This window comes from Cupressus sempervirens, chromosome 3 (assembly GCF_028749045.1).
Source record: "Cupressus sempervirens isolate cs-2001-9-10 chromosome 3, ASM2874904v1, whole genome shotgun sequence".
NCBI classification, from domain to species: Eukaryota; Viridiplantae; Streptophyta; class Pinopsida; order Cupressales; family Cupressaceae; genus Cupressus; species Cupressus sempervirens.
Window position 1 is genome coordinate 557,441,318 of NC_143120.1, and position 24,546 is coordinate 557,465,863.

The 24,546-nt window shown below is 34.8% G+C and overlaps 1 protein-coding gene across 3 annotated transcripts in view; it reads right to left on the bottom strand.

The window, feature by feature from the left end:
• Positions 1 to 24,546, bottom strand: part of LOC149567640 (inactive purple acid phosphatase-like protein) — a 191,807-nt gene that overhangs the window by 113,472 nt on the left and 53,789 nt on the right. For all 3 annotated transcript variants that reach the window (XM_089820892.1, XM_089820891.1, XM_089820890.1), the window contains exons 3-4: positions 23,425 to 23,618; positions 9,467 to 9,506 (exon numbers count right to left, since the gene is read on the bottom strand). In XM_089820892.1, coding sequence (XP_089677018.1) covers positions 9,467 to 9,506; positions 23,425 to 23,618 — 234 coding nt within the window. The remainder of the gene's footprint in view (positions 1 to 9,466; positions 9,507 to 23,424; positions 23,619 to 24,546) is intronic.

The window sequence follows — 24,546 nt, forward strand, 5'->3', positions numbered from 1 at the left end:
AAAATGGCTTGAGCCATAGGGGACATAGCTAGAAGGCCCTAGGACGGCTAAGGGAGGACTTTAGGAATAAGCCAGCCTTGTTTCAAAAAATTAAAATTGTCTTATTTTTTAACATTGACAGTCCAAAAATGGCTTGAGCCATAGGGGACACAGCTAGAAGTCCCTAGGACGGGTAGGGGACTTCTAGTCGTCCCCTAGCCGTCCTAGGGACTTCTAGCCATCCCCCCGTACCCTACTGCTCTCAAAGTGTCATTTCAGAAGCATACCCTTTTTCGGGAAAAGGAAACGAATTCGGGGATGGGAAAATCTCGTCCCCATTCTGCCCCCAGTACGGGCACAAGCAAAAAAAAGGGTGGGGACGCATCCCTGTGGAGCACTGTTAATTAATTAATTGGGCTCTATATTGAAAATGCATTACTCTTCAAGTAAGCCTAACATTTGGATGTGCATCATTTGTCTCACATAATTACCAATTGTAATTAATCCTGTGGAATTACGTTTTCCAAAATTTAAGTTATTCTTTAACAAGCTTTGTTTCATTTCACACAAAGAAAGATACAAAACAGTTACAATTGTAGCATGCACTACAAAATTGTGTATTATTTAATTGAGCCTTTGGTTGTCTGTATTATGTACATATTAACTTTAGTGCAAATGTAGGTTATCGAGTTCAAACCCTGCCATCTAGATTCAAGTCCGGGTTCACACAGGTTTGGATTCACGCTTGGTCTGGATTTTACATTGTGGGTCCATTCAGGTCCGCGTTAGTGCAGACCCAAGCAGACCCATACTCTGAAATCCAAACTCTGCCCAAACCCATGCGAACTCGGCTGAATTTGGGCGGACCCATGGCGGTAGGGTCCAAAAAGTCGGAAAAATACTTAAAACAATTTGGTTTTTAATATTTGTTATGCAACCCTAAAAGAAGCCTAATAAAAGCATTCCACTCATTTAATATCTCATTTGCTCTCATTTTGGTGTGCCCATTTTGCAAGTTTGAAGGAAACATTGGAGAGATTGTGGAGTCTCAAATCCTACAATAAATAGTGTTGAGTGTTCTAGGTATGCATTTGATCCTTCTTTTTGCTTCTTTGATAGTTTGTTTTAACTTTTTTTATGTTCTAAATTTTTATCATGTTTTAAAATATGTTTTTTTAATTTTTGTTATAGATTGCAGGAATGAATAGTCAAAGTTCAATAGGTGGGGAGGGATCCCATAAATCTAAAATTGATAAAAGTTCTCAAGTATACAACTAGAACTGAACAATGTGTATAGAGCCTTCTCTTGCCCACGTTAAACATTGTTTAATAGGCCCTGGGGATAAACGGGTGAGCAGGTGTGAGGGCTCAAAAGAACATAAGAAGGGGTTGTCGGCTGCTCAAATAGCAACCATGTTAAAAGAACAACAAGATGTTGATAGGTCAGTGTCAAGGGGGAAACAAGAAAAATCAAAGCACAAACCACCAACACCATTTTCTCAAACCACCACTAGACATCATCCCTTCTTGCCTATCCCTTCTACGGATGACAAAGAAGTAGAAACAACCCAACCCACCCCCACAAGAGAGGCCCATTAGATGGGGCTTTTCAAAATTTGATGTAAAGCTTTGGATGTTGCCTCTTTGGGAATGATCTTCCATTCAATCTAGTGAAATCACCTTACTGGAGAGAGATGGTGGAAGCAATAAATGAACCACCTTGTGGTTACCAAGGCCCTTGTTAATTTCTTGTAACTTTGACAAGTGTTCTGATTTTCAGATCAGTCTGATATGGATGCATGAGTTCCCTTAAGAATTGGTCACTAGAACATATTGTCCCCTCTAGACAGATCGACATCTTCCTTGTGGCTTTTATAAGCCTTCTTATTTACTATTGTGCTTAGTTACTAACCATTAGTAACTCTTGGAATGGGCACCAATCTTGAGGAAACAATCATGTTTTGAAGTAGGCTGACCTAGAGAGGGACATGTCCATTCAATGAACATGCCCCTTGAGTTAGGTATAAGGGAGGGCTATATTGCAGATTAGAAGACACGGCGAAATCCTTAACTCTACTCTTCTAGCAATCTACCCAAATAGGATCATCTATAGGAGTGTAAACATTTGCAGAAGATCCATGAACTTAACATGGTATCAGAGCCTAGTTGCAAATGTGAGAGGGAAAAGAAAATGGAGATATCCATAAAAGAATATTATAAACTGACGTAAGAAAAGAAGAAGAACGAGCACTTGTTGAACAAAAGAATCTGATTCTATTGGTCTGCAAGCAATTAGGAAGTCAAATCTGATGTGGCGGGTGGAAGCACATTCACTTAATTTCCCAACATTTCACATTAGTAAGAATCATACTATGTTTTAGAGAATCGTCACCGATGTACTCATGAACAAAATATTTCTTATTATTATTCATATCTTAACCCGAGGCTTCCTAAGTCACTCTTAGAACTCAATTTAAATCTTACATTAGAATAGAATCTTTACCTCCGCAAAGCAAATATTTCCATCTGCAAGCAACATGGCAAGTTAAAATATGTTATTAACTAGCAATTAACATGTAATAGATTGTTGAAACTCAGTTTGCTTCACACACAATCGTCCTTAGACGAATTATGAGGATGAAAGATGCATTATCGCAAATGGTTACTATCAACCAATTGTGTGTATGGAAGCAATCCAATACAACAAGGACTCAAAGGTAAAGGCAATGATCTTGCATGATGATTGGTGGGGTTGGGTCGATTATGTATTAGAATTCACCGAGCCCATCATGTTCATGCTTCAGTTTGCTGACGGTGATGAGCCTTGTTTGGGGGACATTTATGATGCCATGGACTCTATGCTACACGGAGTGAAAATGGTAAGTTTAAATTTTTATACAATACTTTATCCTTGTTTATTGAGAGATTTTAATTAACACTACATCAAGATAAATGAACATCATTTGACATCCCAGGTAATTTATAGGAGAGTAGGATCTTGAGGACACTTTGTACAAAAAGGTGGAGTCAATTCTTCTACATCGCTAGAACAAGATGCCTATACCTTTACACCTCCTGGCATATGCACTTTCTCCCAAGTATTATAGCAGTGAGATACTTGTTATTCCTAGTAGAATGCCACCATACAGAGATCTTGAGGTTGCTAATTGGTATAAGAAGGCATTGAGTAGGCTCTTTAGGGATCATGAGGTGGCATCGAATGTTAGGAAAGAGTTCGCAAAGTCTGTCTCAAGAAGAAATGCAAACCCTAATGCAATCAATGACCAATGGATGTCATTGGATAGTGTACCTACATGGGCAAGATTATATGTACCTCCAACCTCTTGCCATTAAGATCCTATCACAAATAATTTTTTTCTTTTTTTACTTTTCTGATGGCCACTTAGCTTGTAGAATTAGCACGCTTATATTCCCATTGCATTACAATTAACAAAAAAAATGTGGTTGTCTCTCTTGGTTGCGAGCTCCTCTGTAGAGCGGAATTGGAGTGCATACTTTTTTATCCACTTCGTGAAGCATAACAAGTTGGGTTCCAAGAAAGCAAAGGACTATATTCACAACAAGTGGCACCTCCTTCACACAAGGCTCCAAAATACAAGGGGCCAAAGAAGTTGTGGGATGTACTACCCGAGTGTGTTAACTTGGATATGACCATCCAGGAGCTTGCTAGAATTACCATGCTAGATGTTGAAGAGAAAGAGGATACAGCAGCATTTGGGGCTAGTGGAACCGGTTTGGGTTCCAACATTGAGGATCTAGATATAGTTGTAGTCGAGGATGAAGCCATTGATCCCTCATTTTTTTTATGATTTGTTTAACCCTTGAAGGGAAGTTGATACTATAATCATTGATAATTTTAATTTATAAACTATTAAACACTTCTCATCTATCATTATGTTTCAAACTTTATTATTTGATGAACTAGTCTATTTTTTGAAATTTCATTTTGCAATTTAGTAATTCAATGTATGATTTTCTTTACAATAATGAACATAGATTAATGAGTGAGTATTTAATGTTTAGCTTTGACATTTGGCTTTGACCAATGATCAGGCAACATATATTCATACTATGAACTGACTTAATTTTGCAATTATGCACATTTCTCTTGTTTTGTATATATAATGCATATCTATCTATCTATCTATCTATCTATCTATATACACACACACACACACACAAACAAACATACACTCACAAACCAACCAACGAACCCAAATGGGAAAAAAATATTTGTCTGAACCCATGAATCCTATCTCGAACCTAAATCAGCAACTTAGTTGTAGATTGATTATAATGGTAATGCAATACAACTAATAACATTCACAATCTTCCATTAATGATAGTGCTACAATGGAATAAGCATATAGATGAGTTGAAAAAAAATTACTATTTGAATAATTTGAACACGTGGGAATTTCACAAAGGATCACAACTTCACAACATTTGGTAGCATCTTTCGTTTTTCACATGCTTGACACCTTCAAGGTCTTGTCTACTCTGACATCAGTCTCTATTCAAGCTTAAGTACTTTTCTGATAGATTGCGCAAGAGAGTGTTGATCTTGACTGTTTCTTTCAACAGTCAAGTGTTTTCATTTTAAAAAAGGTCAAATTTCTTCCAGACATAATGCACCTCTGCAAGGGCCCAATCCATGAAAACACACATTTTAGGTTGGTTATTTCTGTAATAATTTAGATCCAATATCACTTGTCGGCTTCTTTAAAAAAGGTCAACTGAAATACCCTTTTGTGTTCTTTTTCGCCTTGTGCTTCCACCTTGGCAATCTTATTCACAAGAGCTTGGTTCTCTGCTTTTAAAAAACTATTTTCTGAAACAAGGAGAGACTTGTAGTTTGTTTCTTGTACATATAGTACTCCCCTTATTACTCTCATCCCCCCACTCTTTTAGCTGCTTTCCTAGCCGGTTACCTTGATTTGGGTATCAATCAAACTTATTTTGACTTCGGGTCTTTTTAATGTTTTCTTCAGCTTTATTCATGTTCTTAGGTGAATAGTTGTTGCATCTAAGTGCATTGCTTTTCAAACATTCCTTGTCTTTAGCTTGGGTTCTCTTTAACTCTAGAGGCACTGCAGCTTTGTACTCCTTATGGGTCATCCCCGTGTGGACCATTATTCCAATGTTGAACCTTCAATGAGATGGCTCACCAGCCTATTCTTACCCAATTGAGCTAAATGAGTTTCCCATCTTTTCCCTCACCTCCCTCAAATTGTTTTTCCATCCAATTTTAAAGCTATCACTCAAAAAATTGACCTTTCAAGCAATTTTCTATTGATGGACTTTTCATATTGGTAAGGAAAGGAAGGTTGAGAGAATGGTAGGGTTGAAACAGTTGGAAAAAAAAAGAGATTTCTATACTTAGGCAAATCGAGTTTAAGGACTGTCCTGGAAGTAGTTAGCAGGAAAATAACAACCAAGTCTTGATTTCTATATTTACATGTGAGACATGTTCGAGCATGAGTTAAAACTATTAAGGGATGCCTAGCAGAGCAGGTTAAAGCAGCTACAGAAATCTCAATTAAAAATTGTTTAAGTAATAAGTGACCATAATGCGTGTTGAGGATGAGGGCAAGTATTACTAAAGAGAAAGGAAATTTGAATAAAAAGTGTTGAAGAAGTAATAGGTGACCATAATAAGTTTTGAGGATGAGGGTGAGTATAATGTCCCCTTTTGTGATTAGATGGACACTACGTGATTTATCAAATTCCTCTTACAGCAATGTGCAGCTCAATGAGTTTATGATGTAATGACAGCGAGTTATGAACACAACTTAATGAATTATAAATATGGCTGGTAGTTCCAAATGCTACAAAATGGAAATGCAGTAATGAATAACAATGCAGTGGTAAATGGATTATGAAGGAGTGTATGTATGAAAAGTAATCCAAATGCCAACAATGGAATATGACTGATAGTTCCAAAGACAGTTACAACGCAACAATAATGCAGTTATAATTATATCAACATACTAATGACTGGTAATTCCAAATGTAATAATGAATGGTTGGCAGTTTGAATGTAATAATGTAGTCCAAAAAATACATACATCCATGCATGCATACATACACCCATTCATACATGCATGCAGTCATTCATAGTTGGAAAACTCACCAAAGCCAAAAACTCCCCAAGTGCTGAAAAATTCAGAGAAAGCTCCACTAGTTTTTGGCAAAAACTCGGCAACTTGAAAAATTGCTTCAATTTAATTAGAAGTGCATTTTTTTGCAAAATTCAATGAGAAGATACATCCAATGAGTCAATAAATGAGAATACAAAACAAACAAACTTAGTCTAGATATATTTAAACACAGAGTGGGTACAAAATCACATTATCCAGAGGAAGACTCATGGCTGGAAGCAATATAGGAAAAAAATTATGCTGAAGTAAAAGTAAATACATCATTCCAACTACATCTTCCTCTTCTTAGTTCTAATAAAAACCAAGAAAGAGCTACTAGAGAGTCTAATCTTAGAAGTCTATACTGGTCATGATTGTCTTCTTGCTCCATAAGTCTAACTCAGCTTGTGGCTTCCTAGATATAGTTTTGCTTCTAGCTTCTCCTAGCACTAGCAGTGACTACTCATTCCACTCAATGTCATCTAGTGTGAAACTAAATCCACCCCCTCCTCCATAGCCTAGCTCTTCAAGTCATTGATATCATCCCGGACTTCAAAAACCCCAGTCCAAACCCACTGCAAATGTGCTCCAAACCCACCTCAAGCCTGCTTCAATTCGATCAAAATCAGTTTGCAAGTGTTTCAAAGACTTTTCCCCTCTCAGCAAAATACAAGTTAAGAAATGAGAAATGAAATTGATTTGTGCCTCTTTGGCCTTTAACTGCTGTTATAAAACTACAACTGAGTTTTTAACAAAAAATCAGCTGGTACGCGACAAGTTCTTGCCGAAAATTCTGCAAGTTTTTAGCGCCAGTAAAAGTCATAAAAACTCACCAAGCTAGACGACTCGGCCAATTTTTGCAACTCGGAGAGTACTATGCCAGCAGTCCATCTATGCATACATACATACATTCATGCATGAATACATACATAAATGCATACATACATACATCGATCCATGCATAGACACATACATACATACACACATGCATGCATCCATGCATGTATGCATCCATACATACATAAATAAATACATACAGGTTATTTCTGATTTAGCAATGCATTCTATTGGCATAACCTGTGAGCCATCTCTGATCTTCGATATAATATGTGCTGCAAGTTACAGGATAAACAATATCTGGCAGAGGTATATTGTATCAGATGTCCTGCTGTTAAATATGCAAATAACTTTGTACAAGCCGTCTCTGATATTTTTGATATTATGTGCTCATTAATGATGTTGTTTCTGATATGCGATCAGTATGCTTATATCAAATGGGTTGCTGTAGCAACCAACAATGCTATTATTATTAAGTGCATACACAAAGGGAAATAAGGTTATAGAATTATTTTTTCTTCACACGGTGCTTTGGAGAGCCAATCGGCTAAATAATAATATGTGCTTAAGCGGCACGTTGGAAAGATGCCAACCTTCATAACCAGAAATTGCCATTTGCTAATACATATTGTTTATGATTACTATGAGCAATCATACGTAACTGTTGTTTAGATATAATCATTGATATGCCAAGCATCAATGGAAATGTGATATAGCCATCGCTTAGTCATTAATATCAAATCATTTTAATCTTCACGTATAAATGTTCCTAAATGATGATGCCCTCCTCAGGGAATTATTCCGTATCTTCAAATCATTACTAAATTCACACCTTGTTTTCGATGAATTGTTATTACTCCCTCATCGATACCAATTATTACATATAAACTTACAGTATGCATGCATCCTTACTGCTAATAGCTGGCTTCTTTTATTAATGTCTTTGATGTGTTTCCAGTTGGCAAGATACACAGATACATTCCAAATTGTATATGCTTTCATGGCAATAATATTATCTTAGGAACTGATTCTGAGTTCTCAATATTGCATAGTTGAATTATTCATTGCACATTAATTTGGTAATAAGTTTGTATCTATGCTGTGGCACCTCAATACGTATTGATTGTTGGAACATTTCCTTGCATTTGTAATTGGTTTCTATGATAAATTTCAAACTTTAATTAAAATTGAGGAATATGACATAGTACAACAGAGAAAGGTAGAGCGGAAGAAGTCATGTCTGGGTATGTTGATAAGAAAGAGGGAATGTCAATGATATATCAAACTTTGCCTACCAGCTGTAGAAATGATCCAAACAAAATTGTGTACCATCTAAAAGGATAAAAAAGAGCAGATGAAAGAAGAGCAAAGTAGCAACCTTGATCGAGCCTCCTCATACTAATGTTCTCCTTAATTGGCAACAAATGAATAATTACAAATGTAAAATGCACAAGAGGGTTCATAAAAGCTCGTATTCTTAAAGAATGAATGTATGGGCAATTACAAAATTATTTTTATGATTTCTTTCTTCATCAACATATTACCCAAGTGCAAGCCCTGCAGCCACTTCATCTCAAACATTATGGGAAAAAGTCTAAATCTTGCAAAACTGAAACAGAAAAGATTGCTCAGTAACAGAGTATACAATGAAGAAAAAAAAAATATTTATAGGGTGAACATTAACAAGAGATAATTTCTGTTTACAGCTTTTAAGCAAAGAAACCTCTCTAAATGTCCTCTACCAATCCCAAAAGAAATACCAATTTAAAGCAATGTTGTGTACAGTAAGTGAAGGAGTTGAAGTGAAGGAACATTTTATGAAAAGAAAATAGAGTCACCATGCACAGAGAAATATTGTTTTTCATGAGTAATTCAACTCAGCTAACAGCTAGGATCTGTTTGATATTTATTCATAGCTCAATAAAGGGAAGTTAAGCTGCATAATGCATGCAACAATGATGCTTAATGCTTTAAAAAGGCAACATAAATCTGCCACACAATTGAAATCGTTACAAAGATTCCAGAGGATCATGTCTTGTTCAAAATAAAGACCCCACAATCTAAATGAATGCGGTCAACCCAGGCAATTTTGTTAGAATGGATGTTCTTGATTAAGCACTAAATCAAAGGAGGTTGATTATCTGTTCTCAGCCTTGCAATACTAATGAATTGCTAAAATGATTCAGGGCATTCATCCTCTCATCAAATAAAATTCATTCATAAGAATAATAATCAGCTTGCTTATTAGAAAACAAAGGCAAAGAAAAATTGAATGTGTTTTAAAAACTCCATTTTTAGAAAAGAATTGCTTCAGGAATATTCAAATGATCTTGTAGAATGCGCATGATTTTCCTTCTCTAGAAAATATATAATATTTATGCTGAGAAGACACTGTTTTGATGCAACTCAATTTTATATGCCATTTCAAAGGACGGGGCGATTGTGAATATAAACTGGTAGTGTGCCTAGATATAAGCTTTAAAATTTACCAAGTTCTTTGTAGCCAGTCCAATCACTTTTTTCCCACCACTGCAAGTACACATATACCAGAATGTTGAATCAATGTATGGGAAATTTAAAAAATTCCACAGTACTTAAGAATACAATATACAAAGCTTAGACAGGCTGTCGAGATTATTTTGAAACATATGATAAACATTCAATAATATCTTACTTAAGCAGGAAAAAACTATGCTAGTACACATTTACATATTAACAACAAGGACTGCTAACCTGACAGTGTTAAATGACATAGTTCACTATGCCACATATATAACTTTTTAATAAGTTTACTGCAATCGAATGTCATACAAATGTTTTCCACTTGCTATCAAAACAACTATTGTTGAAAAAGCTATATACAACTTTTTAATAAGTTTTTTGCAATCGAATGTTTTACAAATTACTAAAGAAACAACTATTGTTAAAAAAACATGACATACTCGCCTAAAGAGACACTGGAATTACACTCATTTGTGTAATGCCGTAAAAAATAATCCAGTTAGACAAAAGAATTCTGACACCTACTAGACAAAGAGTTTTCAGAATGAAGCACTAGATCGAAAAATCTAAAGATATTTTTTAACATTCAAATTCAAAACATATCAAAAATTCTACTCTAAGATGTCGATCCGAAGATATACCAGGATAACTGAAACTTAGTAATATTAGATCATTTAAAAAGGAATAGGTAACCCTCACTTTGTACAAAAAAAGGATTAAGAATAAAAGATTTTTAAAAAACCCAACGGGTTCTAACTGTGATAAACACTGGATTACTTTAGTTTTGACATTTTGTTAAACACTTTGCATGCAACCTCTATCTTGCTGGCTTTTATCAGATTGTTTTTGCTTGCAAGGAGTGGTCTCAAATAAATTTTAAATGATTGCAAAAGATTGCCAATGAGCCTAGGCAACTAACTCAGTTGCAATGCAATCCTTTTTGAGCTCTTAATGCATACATATGATTTCTAAATGTAAAATGTATCTAAAGCCAATAGTCATTTTCACAAACACTTGGCATGAGTACTAATATGCTGATTCCTAGCAGTTTAGATATGAAAATTACAACAAACATTCAGTGTCCTTATTCCTTCATATCTAATTCAACAATTTACAATCACAAATATGATGCATATAAATTTAATTGAAAACTGATAAAGGAAACCTGTAGCTGCTTGCAGGAATTATTAGACAGCACTGTTGGTTCCCAAAACCACAGATTGGAAATCCAAGAGCTTTGTCGATTGTCCAACAGAATTGCCCAATCAGTTTTCGCATGGGTTTTATAGGCTTCGCTAGACCTAGGCGGGTATACCTTCACCTTAAACCCTAATTGCTTGGTTCAAAGCTTTTATATAGAAAATTTAGACTTGGTGAGTTCTTAGGCTGGCAAAGTCCTTGAACTTGATCAAAATAAAGTTGAATGAATGCTTGAAATGATTGAATGTTTTATATAAAAACTATCCTGATGCTTGTAAGGAGGAAATATATGGATTACTGACTTCAATTAAAAATCCAATAATTGTACTTCAGTGATTTCAAAAGACCAGTGCCTTTGCTTATCCAGGCAACAGAGTCAACCACAATTAAGATTATTCCAGTTCGTTGGCCAAAACTAATTGAGTAATCCTACTAGAGAACTAGCAAAGCTCTTGGATTTCCAATCTGTTGTTTTGGGAACCAACAAGCAAAAGATATATTGTTGGCTTCTGGAAAAAACTTTAAACCCCATGCCAAAGCTGTCAAAAGCCAAATGGAGGCACTTAACACTCAAAACATGCCATACTCTTCAACGTTGACCCAAAACTATAAAAAAGAAAGGCCCAAAATGATTGCCGCTTCTTGTAGGTGAGTGGCAACCCGCATAACTCCGAATGCAGGCCTCTATGAAGGCTTTGATCTGCAAATAAATTACCCTTTATACTTTGCAAATTATCCTGTTGATAAAAACATTGATCAATCCCTTCAATTCAAAACCATATGAAGCTCAATTCTGGTCTCTAAATAAGACTGTCAACAGTTCAAGGAGCATGGCAATCTGAAAAAACTCTCAATTCTTCAGACCCTTGAAATCAGAAAACCCTCAGATCTTAAACAACACAATTTTCCAAATTCAAATGCCCAAGAATACCTTCTAATTTTTCTCCAAGGCTTTTTAATCAGTTTTCACCATGAATCTTCATCAGCAAGGCTCTTTGATGATTTTGAAATTTGCTTTTATAATAATGAGTTGAATTTATAATGTCATTAATAAACCACATTCTAAATCAATAAGTACTAATTAATCATTACCCTCAACATAGCCACCACATTAATCATTACCTTCAGCTGATCACTTTGATTTTGTGACACAAAATACTGCCTACCACCATTAGTTGTACGAGATGAAGTAACCAATTTCCATTCAAGCGAGGGAGACAAATCAAAATGGGATCCATACTTGCAACCAAATGGACATTGTGCAAGTCCCGATCAAAATGTTTAAGTGAAGTCGACTACAAATACACTACTCTTAGGAGAATCCACAATTGCCACATGAACTATCAATAATTTGTCCCACATCATCTGACAAAGGCTGATCTCAGAAGAACCTAATACAAGTGGTTTTGTGTCACTCTCAACCAAAGTGCTTATCTCAATTGAGTCTATTGCACCTGAATCTGTTGTGGATGTAACCACATTCTCGCTAAAAACTATTGATATCAAATCATTACCAACTGCCACTATAGGTGTTGATGTTTTGTAGCTCAACTTGGTTAATGAACAAACAGGTCCCATGAAGGGACATTTCCATTCTCTCACTCTCTTATAATATTAGGGGAGGCTGCAGTTGGAAAACATATACTACAATACTATCATTAGTAGAAGCCCTCTATGTCATACCACATTTGTTCTATGATCCTCAACATGGTATCAGAGCCAGATTGGGAGGAAGATCAGATGATGCAAAAGGAAAAGACATTGTATATTGTTTCAAATTGTTGTATGTATTATAGTGGAGGTTGCGAGGTCCATGTGATGAAACCATGACAATCATACAAGCAAAAGATTAACATCGAAGACAATATATATATATATGGGTGGTATGCAGATTTAATGTTTGTAATGTACAGAATCACATAATAAAGTTCTTATTGATGAGAATGTTTGAATAGTTTTGTTTAACCATTAATTAATGGTGTGTGTTAGCTGCCCTGACTTGAATCTATTTACATTGGCTTGTTATCGATTTCATCTAGGATGGTTCTTTATTGGAACATCAAATATTGGTTACACATCAAATCGGTTTTGATTTGATTGTGTATGATTTAATGTTATTCAAGAGATTGTTCATCAGGTTTAGAGATGCAGATTTTAATATGTAGATAATGAAAATATTTTATTTTGTTTCCACTATGGAAATGCTAGTGTAAGATTCAAATGATATGAGTTTTCAAAAAGAAATATCAATTCAATGATAGAGCATATGCATCTCTGAGGAAAGGAACCGATTGAAAATCGATAATCAGTAATAAATTCTTGAATTTATTTTAACATTCAACTTGAATGCCATTGATAATGGTATGAAACTGAACCATCTTATGGATAAAAGAGAAATTTTATTTACTGATTGCAAGTATTGGTAACACAGAACACAATGGGCAAATAAAAGGATACGCCGAGACAAGTCAGTACAAAAGAAATAAGGGAGAACTGTTTCCAACTCTAATGAACAGCAATCCATATCATCTCACGAATTTCAAATGATAGTAATGTTCATGCGGATTACTTAAATGGAGCTCCACATGTATCCATTGAAGTGAAAGAAATATTTGTGTGCGGGAGTATTTGCTTGCAGATGTATTTGGCTTACCTTACAGAAATAAATATTTTAAATTTATAAAAGCTTCAGAACAGAAACACAAGAGATTGCAAGGAAAGGGAATGACAGGATAGATTTGACCAATAGCAAGGAACGTGGACCAAACACAAAGAAAAGGGGCAAATTATTATCAGCAGTTAGGTTGAATAGTAATTTCAAACAAAATGTGAACAAAGGGCTTTAGGGAGGTAGAGGCATCGAGTACCAAGCCAATAAAGGCAAGTAATAAGGTATGCTTCATAGGTAATGTCCATTTTATATTCATTCTTATGTTTTAATAAAAATTATATGAGACATTATAATTGAGAAAATGTGGCAATAAATTATATTTATGTATAATTGCATTTGAATATAAATATTCATTCAAAATGGTATTGAATATTTTGATATGATGTTTCTAAGATTCATTATCGGAGTATGAAAGGTAAAAGATAAAGTATTATGTTATTTTACTTCTATTATTGAAAATATAAAATAAAGAGTTATGTTACGATCATTTATGTTATTGTTGGTAATAGACACGAGTTAAATTACTAACATTCTTATTTTTATTTTCAATACGTATCATAAGAGCTATGTGCCTTTGATCTTTTCCTCCGTGAATGTTACTACAGGGAGAGAGAGATTAAGATTTAGAGGAAGCCTAACATTTCATTAAGGGCAACCTTGGAAAAAAGCTAGCAAATGGAGGATACGGTTAACCTTCAGTGATCACGATTGTATCGATTCAGAGGGAGTAAACCATGGCAAGATGAATTCTCCAATGATCAATAAATTGTAGCAGTCAAGAGGACTATGATTCATGAATATACCTTGTGACTATGTGATTTTTTAATGGGCCTACACCCGATGTATATCATGAGGAAGTGACAGCTTCCAAATGATGTAACTTGTATTTGCAGAAGTTATTGAAAGGTGATGATCTTACAATAACTTAATTTTCTATTACGATCGATATTTTACGATATCTATAGAGATCATGATAGATTATATTTTGCATGGTGGATGTTTATATGGTATGCATTATAAGAATGTGTGTGCACATACCTTATAAACATTTTTGAGTACGTGGTAGATGTAATGCAAATTGATGTTCTGGACTAGAGGCCATTACAGTGAGTAATTGGTGAATATCATGCAACTTGATGTTCAGGAGACCATTACTCACAGTACTTGGTCAATATCTTTCATCTCAACATTTTGAAGACCATTACTCAAAGAATGTGGTGAGTATCATATATTGTTATTCTGGAGACCAATACTCAAATGTGATATCAAAATGGTGAATATCATATGTTTATCTACTGGAGACCATTGTCTTATTGAGTACATGGTGAATATCAAGTGTAGATATTCTAAAGACCAATACTGAGAGTTTTGGTGAATATCATATGTTGATATTCTAAAGGCCAATACTCTTGATTCCATATGTGATATCAAATGGTGAATATCTTTTGAAAAAAAATATTCTTATAATTACATTGAGGTAACATATGGTCATGTGTTTATCCTCCCTACCTAAGAGAGCGTGTTGATGTTTTGTAGCTTTACTCATATAAATTACATCAATATATGTATATATATAAGAGTTTAATTATGATAATGAACAAACATGTCCCATGAAGGGACATGTCTATTCTCTCACTCTCTTATAAATACAATGGGAGGTTGTAGTTGGAAAACATTTACTACAATACAATCATTAGTAGCAGCCCTCTCTATCATACCACATTTGATCTGTGATCCTCAATAATAGGAAGCTAAAATGTATTGATAGTTGGCGAAGACTGTACTCGCTTAACTATTGAAACATCATCTAACCATCACTGCTACTCTTAAAGAGACAACTAGGTGCTTTGTAATAACTCTATATTTACCTCAAGCTCATGAACGAGCTTAGCTACCTCCTCTTCCGTTACCATCAACGCATCATACAAAGTGTAACCCCAGTTGACAAGATAGTCTATGTCTACTAATTATTGCAACTAACTTTGTTTCATTATCCTGACAACTTCACAAAGTGACTGGATTTGTAAAAGGGAAAGGCCACTATCACAATGCTCATCCAAAATGGGAGTGCTCCAACCAAATACGGCTAACATCTGACGATCAACATTGAAAAGCTCAATGGTTATGGCAACCAAACTATCATTCACCTTTCACTGGCCAACCACATAATGTTTCTGAAATCCATGACTCCCATGTAAGCTCTCTGACCTACAACCCACACTATGATAAGAAATTGTATCAACCTCGCTCACCTCGTGACGAATAACATTGTGTGTTATCATCCCCAAACACATCAACAACCAAGGTATAAGTTGTCCAATATGTCCACCAAACAACGAGCGTGCCTGGGACTCTGCCCTAGAACCCTGCAAGAGGTGTTGCCCCCAAACCCCCGTACAAATAATCTAGGGGAAACTACGTTGAATAAAGGGGGAAAAATTAACCTCTAAGTCTAATTAAACTCCACATCACAATAATCTCCCACTTGGAGACTGATTAGATTCCACAACAATAACCTCTCACTTGGAGACTGATCATATCATTTCTAGACCTGTGGCTCCCACTTCAATATAAAACCACCCTGGACTTTGTTGTTCTTTTATTCTATTCAGTCTATACGACCAACCAAAGCTAAAGAGAAGTTTTCCAACTTTAACTGTTCATCATCCAAAACTGACTGACTAAAATGGTACAACTATATGTGTTGTCTTTGAGTGAAGAGAAGAATTCCTCGCAAGATGATTGGCACCCTAGCTATCTATAAACAAATAATTGTCCATCTGAGGGTGCCCCAACTCTTCCATGAAGAATTGAAGCCATATCATCTCCTTATTTGCCTTTGTAGCAGCAATAAAGACATATTTTGTAGCACTTTGTCTGGTATCTAGATCCCCCACCAAATCTAGGTCAACACATCCCTGCAAATCTCTAGTAGAGCCCCCAAAATGTAAACATTTACTAGATGTTCCTCTCAAATATCTGCGAATCCATTTGAATGCATTCCAATTCTTCATCCCAAGATGCCTCATATACCTGCTAACAACTCACATTGCATGTGCAATATTTGGCCTAGTACATACCATAGCATACATTAAACTTCCTACAACTGAAGCATAAGGTACCTTGGAGATTTTATCCTCCTCTTCTTGTCTCTTTGGACACATCTCCTTAGTTAATTTCAAATGACCAGGCAAAGGTATGCAAACAGATTTGGCATTCTCCATACAGAAATATTGCAACACCTTCTCAATATAATCAAAGAATTTATTGTTTTTCCTATCTCTGTGAATTTTCATACCAAGGATTTGTTTTGCTGTACCCAAATCCTTCATCGCAAATGAATGTGATCCATGATAGACCTAGCTACAACCATATCATCAACATATAAACATAAAATGATGTAGTTCTCATCATCCAACCTCTTAAAGTAAACACAATGGGCTGAATGACACCTAATACATCCATGCTCATGCATAAAGCTATCAAATTTTATATGCCATTGTCGAGCCGTTTGCTTCAAGCCATATAAACTTTCATTATATCTACACACTAAGTTCTCCTTACTTTTGACCTCAAATCATTGTGGCTGTCCCATATATATTTCTTCATCCAAATCACTATGAAGAAAAGTTATTTTAACATCAAGCTACACCAAATGCAAATCTTCAGTAGCCACAATACTTAAAATAGTACGAATATAAGTAATTTTAGCAACTAGACAAAATAACTTATCAAAATTAATGTCCTTTTCTATACAAAACCTTTTACAACTAACCTAGTTTTAAATCTTTTCTTACCTCCATATTCTTCTTTCAGTTTGTAAATCCCTTTCACCTACAGACAACTTACATAAATGCCAAGTCTGAATTTTCAGCTAAGACTCCAGTTCCTTTGTCATTACAGACTCCCACTAAATATTTGTATCCACTTGCACAACTTCATCATAACATTCTAATTCCCCTACATCTATTAATAAAATTATTCCTTTGAGTATCATCTAGCACTACATAATCATTTTCTTTCTTCTCATGTTGTTGCAACATATCTTTTTACAACACTTTCTCATTAACTATGACATCCCCACTTCTTACAATTCAAAGCCTATAACCAAATTCATCAATGTCATATCCAACAAATACACATTTCTTTGATTTAGCTTCCAACTTGGTTCTATTTTCAAAATCTATATGTACAAATGCTTAACAACCGAAGGTTCTAAGAAAAGAATAACTCACATTTTTACCAATTCATGCTTCCTTTGGAATACCACAACTCAAAGGAGTAGAGGAGCCTCTATTGATCAAATATGCAGTATTGACAACCTCCATGTTTAAGGGTAACCCAGCATAAAACCCCATGCTCCTTGCATGCTTCATTATTCTTGTCCATTCATACAACCACTCCATTTTCTTGTGGAATCCTTGGAACAGTTTTCTACCTACAAATACCATTAGTGGAATAATCTTCAAACTCACTGCTGCAATACTCACCACAATCATCAAATCTGAAGACATTATAACCTTTTCCTAGTCTCATTTTCAACCACAAGTCACAAATGCATCAGATTTGTGTCTAAGGAAATGAACCCATACTTTTCTAGTTGCATCATCACTAAATGTAACATAATAATGAGAGCCACCAAGGGAAGATATCTGAGTTGATTCCCATACATCTGTATGCACAAGCTCTAATTTTTCATTTTTCTTTTCCTCCCACTCTTCACAAAACTCAATCTCTTTTGTTTTCAATACACGCAACTTTCACAAACCATATTGACACATTTTAGACCTGGTAAAACTTTCTTTGAATAATGTAATTTCAAAACTTTCTCGCTCATGTGGCCAAGTATGTTATGCTATAGTGATGTTTCAAAATCTACAGTGACTGTTTGTTCTCCCTGCTCAACTGAAGCAACTGTTCCTAAACATTCGTTTTCCTCTAAAACAATTAAAGTAGAAGGAACAGTGTGACATGTACAAAGATAAAGGTGCCTACTTTCACACCTTTTGCTACTACTAAGAAACCTTTTGTAACCTTTTAATTTTTATTATGAAAAATAATTGTGCAACCCTCATCACCCAGTTGCCTTATTTTAATTAAATTCTTACTCAACCTTGGAGCATGTCTTACCTCTTGTAGTGGCCAATGATTCTCATTCTACAACTTAATCTTGATTTTCCCCTTTCCAACAATTTGACAAGGTTCATTATCTCCCAAATACACTAGCCCAAAATCCCCTTAGACATATTTAAGAAAATAACCAATATAGGCAATAGCATGAAATGAAGCCCCTGAATTTAAAACCTAGGAATCATCAACATTTTCTAAAGAAAGAAGCAAGTAATCCTCTTCAGATTATCACTTACCACATTTGCCTCCTTGTTTCCTTCTTGTTTATCTCCTTCATTGTTCTTTCAAGTCCAATAATCTTTTCTTCTTATGCCCTAATTTCTAACAGTAGTAGCAAATTTTTGGTCCTCTAGACTGAGAACTCTTTCCCTTTGATTTCTCTTGATTTCCCACGATTTCCTGAATTATTTACTTTCTCATTTATTCTGCCTCTACTTTGTGCATTCAAGACACTTCCTAATGTAGATCCAACGGAGCTTTCGATACGAGTTTCTGCACTCAAAATAACACCAATAAAATAAATCATCAAATTTTAAGCTATTACATCCAGAAACAGAATTACTCACAGACATTACCAAGTCATTCCAACTTTCAGGCAAAGAACACAAAATCAAGAGAGCCCTAATTTCTTCATCAAAATTAACATTTACCGAAGATAAATGATCGATAACCATATTAAACTCATTTAGATAGATGATTAGCAACCAATCCACCTTCTATCATCTTAATATTAAATAAATGCTTCATGAGAAATACCTTGTTTGAAGTAGAGGGCTTTTCATACAACTTTGCTAGGGTTTGCATCAACTCTTTTGTCGTCTTAGCTTTCGTAATATTAAATGCCACTGATTGTGCCAGGCACAAACCAATACTTTCAAGTACCTTTCTATCCAAAATATCCTAATCCTCATTTATCATAGCTGCCAGTTGCTTGGATTTTACTGCAATGGCCGCCATAAATCCTTTTGATAAAGATAGTCCTCCATTAGCATTTTCCATAACTGAAAGTTCTGCCCATTAAGCTTCTCAACTTTCAAATTACCCTCGTCTGCCATTACTCCCACTCGACCGTAACACTCTAACTCAACCATAAGACCATCCCGTAGAGGATAATTGAAACAACTAGGCTTTGATACCACTTGTTAGGATTAGCGAGACAAAAATAACTACATCCAAATATAACCAATATTAGAGAATTATAAAGTATTTGTCAAGGTTTTGTTGAGCATTTGTCAACTTTCAAATAGAAAACTTTGGCTTTGTTGTGTACTATCGAAGTCTAAGTCTACAAACTATAGTAGGAATGTCTCAATGCCATTTAATTTATTATTTTTGCAATCTCATTATGACCTACGCATTTTTTGAATGAGTACTTTTGATTTTCTATGTCTCATTTTTTGTAGAATATATAGGATAGAAGCTTAGAAGTTTATCTAACTTTCAAAGAAGATGAATTTTCATATAGTTTCAATTAATGAACTGATAATTTTTGTGTTTTGGGGGCATCTGTGTATGTAGTTACGATAATCCTATTACCATTACACCTAATATGGCAATCCTTATGAGATCATGTTCATTTTTTGTATAATATATAGGATACAAGATTAGAAGTTTATCTAACTTTCAAACAAGATGAATTTTCATATAGTTTTGATTTATGAGTTGATGATTTTCTGCTTTTGGGGGTGTATGTGTGTACGATAATTCTATTACCATTACAACTAATATGGCAATCCTTATGAGATCATGTTTCTGCTTTTGGGGGTGTATGTGTGTACGATAATTCTATTACCATTACAACTAATATGGCAATCCTTATGAGATCATGTTTCTAAAATATCTAGCTAGAAGTTGTTTATCTCTTGTACAATTTGAGACAAACTTACATACAATTGGATGCTCAATTAGGTCCTATTTTAGTCTACTTGGGCCTCTTGGTTTGTTATGCTTGATCCAACCCTCATTCCTCTTTCAATTCTGACATCCCATTCACAATTAGGGCCCATGGTCTGAATTTCAAGGCTTTTAGAAGGGAATGGGCCAACCTGGTTGGTCTATTCCCTTATGTAACTTCAAAATTTGAACCATGTAATGGTCTTGATGGTAGAGCAAGAAATTTTAATTCTCATCAGTTCTCTTCAAATTTTCAGCTCTGAAATGTTTTCTAGGGGTATATAAGCAACCTATCTCTCCTCATTTGAACAACACATCCTACCATCAACTTGAAGTTCAAGATCTCTCATCTCAAGCATTCTAAGGTAGATATCAAATATCCAAGGCATTTTTTAAGGCAATCTTCTCCATTTTACAAAGCTTCTCTCCCTCATTGAAGGAAAAGAAAAGAACACAATCATGCATGAAGATCCTTCTTTCAAGCACACAAATATCAATGTGAACTAATCATATTTAAAGGCAACTGACAACAAACATAACAACATTGGATATTTGAGGATTATTTATAAAACGATGTGTTTATGAAGTCATCCTTGATTCTTGACAACAATTTAAGACATTACAATAACAACTTCGAGCATCTTCATAAACATTACAACTCCAAGTCCATTTGTAATGATATAAAAATTCTATTCTCAAATCTTGCCTATACTTTGTAATAACACACTTTCAATTCAAGTTATTTCCTTTGAATTTCAAGGTCGATTCCTCAATTGGGGTTTGACTTAGGAAAACCCCTCTCTATCCACCAATCCATCTCTTTTCATTGAACAAGATCTCGCCTACAGTATGTAACTGAAAACAATCATAAGAGTAGGGAATAGACCAACCCAGCCAACCTAGTCCCAAGAATAGGCCAACCCAATCAACCTAGTCCCTCCACATCAACTCCAAATTGAATTTGCAAGTCAGTTACAATTTATGGGTTATGTTTTGAATAGCAAAATTCGTCTATCATATCTATGTCAATCTATGAGTGATGAAAGTAACCTTTGTTCAAAATGTAACCCTAAATCTTGCTTCTACCCATCAATTTTACATTCATATCTCAATTCCTCAATTGCATACAAATGAAGGAACCACTTTATCCAATTGGAGCTTGATTCCCCTGTTGGGCCTAAATGAATCATACTCCTTCCAATGCGACATAAAGGAAATAGGGCCTATTTCATTACCTATGTTTACTTACACCCCCTTACCCCCATTTCCTTTTAACTTGAATCTCTCTATCTAACTATTTCTTAGGCATGTTTAAACAATTCATACATCGAACACTATGTCACATGAGTTCTCATATTACAAAATGTATTCCCAAGAGTTCTCCCAAGTTCATGGATGGCTAATTCAGCAGTGTTTGTCATAGCAAGATAGAGCTCATGAGTTCTACTAAAGTACTAGGTTCTATCCAAAAGGATAGACCTTACCTTCTACCAAAAGATAGGTCATCCATTCAATAGAGTGGAGCTCTATTAGAAAAGATAAGTATGCTCTACATACTCTTAGATAATTTGCTACTTTTAGTTGCATCTAATTTAGTGAAGCTTTAATAAGATACCAATTTAAAAAATTTCAACTTGTGTGTATACACACCCACACGCAAAAAGTTTATTTGTACAAAATACAAGATGGACAAATTAAATACATAGCTCATAGCTGATACTAGAATGTTAATTTTCACCCGATTATATTGTAGTTTCACCCAATGAAGATATTACTGGACCTTGAGCCCAAACTCACACAAAAAAAAAAATTAGTGGATAAGGATTATGCCATTTGTTTGACACTCACCAATCATCATACCTTAGTATTTGCTTTATCTCAATTCTTTCCCATTGGGACATACAAGATTCCTAGTTTCACTTCAATGCTTCCTTTCTAGTTGCAATATGGTGAGGTGAAAATCATCAAATGACAAAACGAAAAAAGATAGTTGTAATTTCACATGTTGTTCATACCATAGTTAAAAATATTGTTATCGGCAACTTATCATCAAGGGAAAAAGAATGATGTCTGGAAATACCAGAGATGAGTTGGAAACTTACCAAGAAAATATCAAGAACTTCAGCATTTCTTGAATTTAATTAGAAATGCAATTTTTTTGCAATTATCAATAAAGAGATGTGTCTAATGAGTCGGTAAATTCGCAAACAAACAAAACAAGTTGTTCTAGCTATATATAAATGCAAATAGGCAACAAAATAGTATGATAGTCTGAACTCTGAAACAAACTAAAAACAGCAAATTGTCTTTGTAAAACTATAAAGACATACAAGTACAATATCAAAATAGTCTACCCTTCCTCTACTCTCCAAACTTGTTTTTGCAATCAGAAAAATTATGTTTTGCCCTTTTTTGGGTCGTCACTTTGTATAAGCATCTACAGGCGATAAGTTTCTGAATTATCATGATAAAATATAAAGTTATGGCCGATATTTTGCCAATTTCTCTACACTATTTTGGAATTTTTCAGTGATATTTTTATGCCCAAAAGTTCTCGAACTGTGGATCTTCTCGCAATAAGTGAGCTTATTGCAGAGATATCGGTGATATTTTAAGCTATGGTTCATATAATGTATAAACAGTTTAATAATTCCAGATTAAGCTATTAGCAAAAAGCTAATGACAGAACAAGTATTAAAATTATATGCCTCAGTCCATATACACTATAGCCAAAGTACCATCCATATTAAGATGTCTACTATGTTGGTGTCCAGGTACCTGTCAATTTTAAATAAAGGTTTCGATTTGTCTTGGAAATATCAGCATCGTGCAGAACATAGAAAAACTTTAGTTCCATTAAAATCTAAATACAGTTGAATAAAATAATAATTCGCAATAAAACGTAGCTGCACTGACAAATAATTTATATATAGCATAATAAACTAGATAATTATTAAATTTGATATTCAAAAGTGATATCCAACTCAAAACAGCCTCAAACGAAATCAAACTTCAAAAAATGAGATACCCAGGCTGAGTTGAGTTACATACTGCCTCTCTCCATTCTGAAGTTCCATCACCACTACGGCCACCCATAACTGTCCAACGACATCTGTATCCATTTTCCCCAGTATCTTCTCCACTTTCTCGATACCAACTGCTACCATCTTCGTTTACACCTGACTCATTGATATTTTCGTTGAGCATATTGATGCCCCAATCCTTCTCACTAGCTATTCCAGTATCTGCAAAGTTTTTTTTTTTTTTAATTAAGGAAACTAGGCATGGAGTAGACAACAGACAAAGATCTCACTAGTTTTTCTATGCATGCCCAATAGTTATATTCTGAAAATAGCATACAAATTGAGAATAAGCTTTTAAATTAATGCTACAGTGCATCATTAATATTAACGGAGAGACTGTAAATGTATTAAATGGCCCTTCTCTCACAGACTTCAAACTTAGTATATTCATAAGCTATGAAGTATGCCATCATAGTCACTGAAAATCACCCAAACATTTTAAATGTGCTGTCACCTTATTAATGAGTTTCTTGCAGATGGTCTGAAAAACTCATTCCTTTTTTACACAATTTTCCTTTTCAGCTGAAGGTACACTAGTGAACTAAACGTTGCAATTGAACACTATTTAACACAAAATACCAGAGGCCATTATTAGTTTTACATTTCAATCTTGCTTTTGGTTATGATAGGAAATTTGAGCAAATCTGCTGCTGATCTATTTTGCCAGATCCAGATCTGTGCCAAATCACCAATACTATATTTTTCAGCGAGTTGAACATAATGACTTGGATTACATGACACACAAATACATTTTGAAATCAGGAAGTTATGTACATCCTTTGCAATGTATTAAAGTTCAAGATGACAAACTTACGCATAACCCAAAGAACCAATGTTATAGTCATCTTTTTATCTAAAAATTGACTACCATAGCTTTTATTTCATTTCTAAAATGGCATCACCTATTGATTCTTGGTTGTGCCAGCAGCAGAGACTGCTCTATGAAGAGAGCCCATCAAAACAATATTAATACACAGGAAGAAAGGTTGCAGAAATTCCATAATGTCCACATGTAGATTCACTTGGGAACATCAAATAGCACAAATTTTGCTACCTGCTAATGAAGCAGCAACGCTTCTACCAAAAAAGA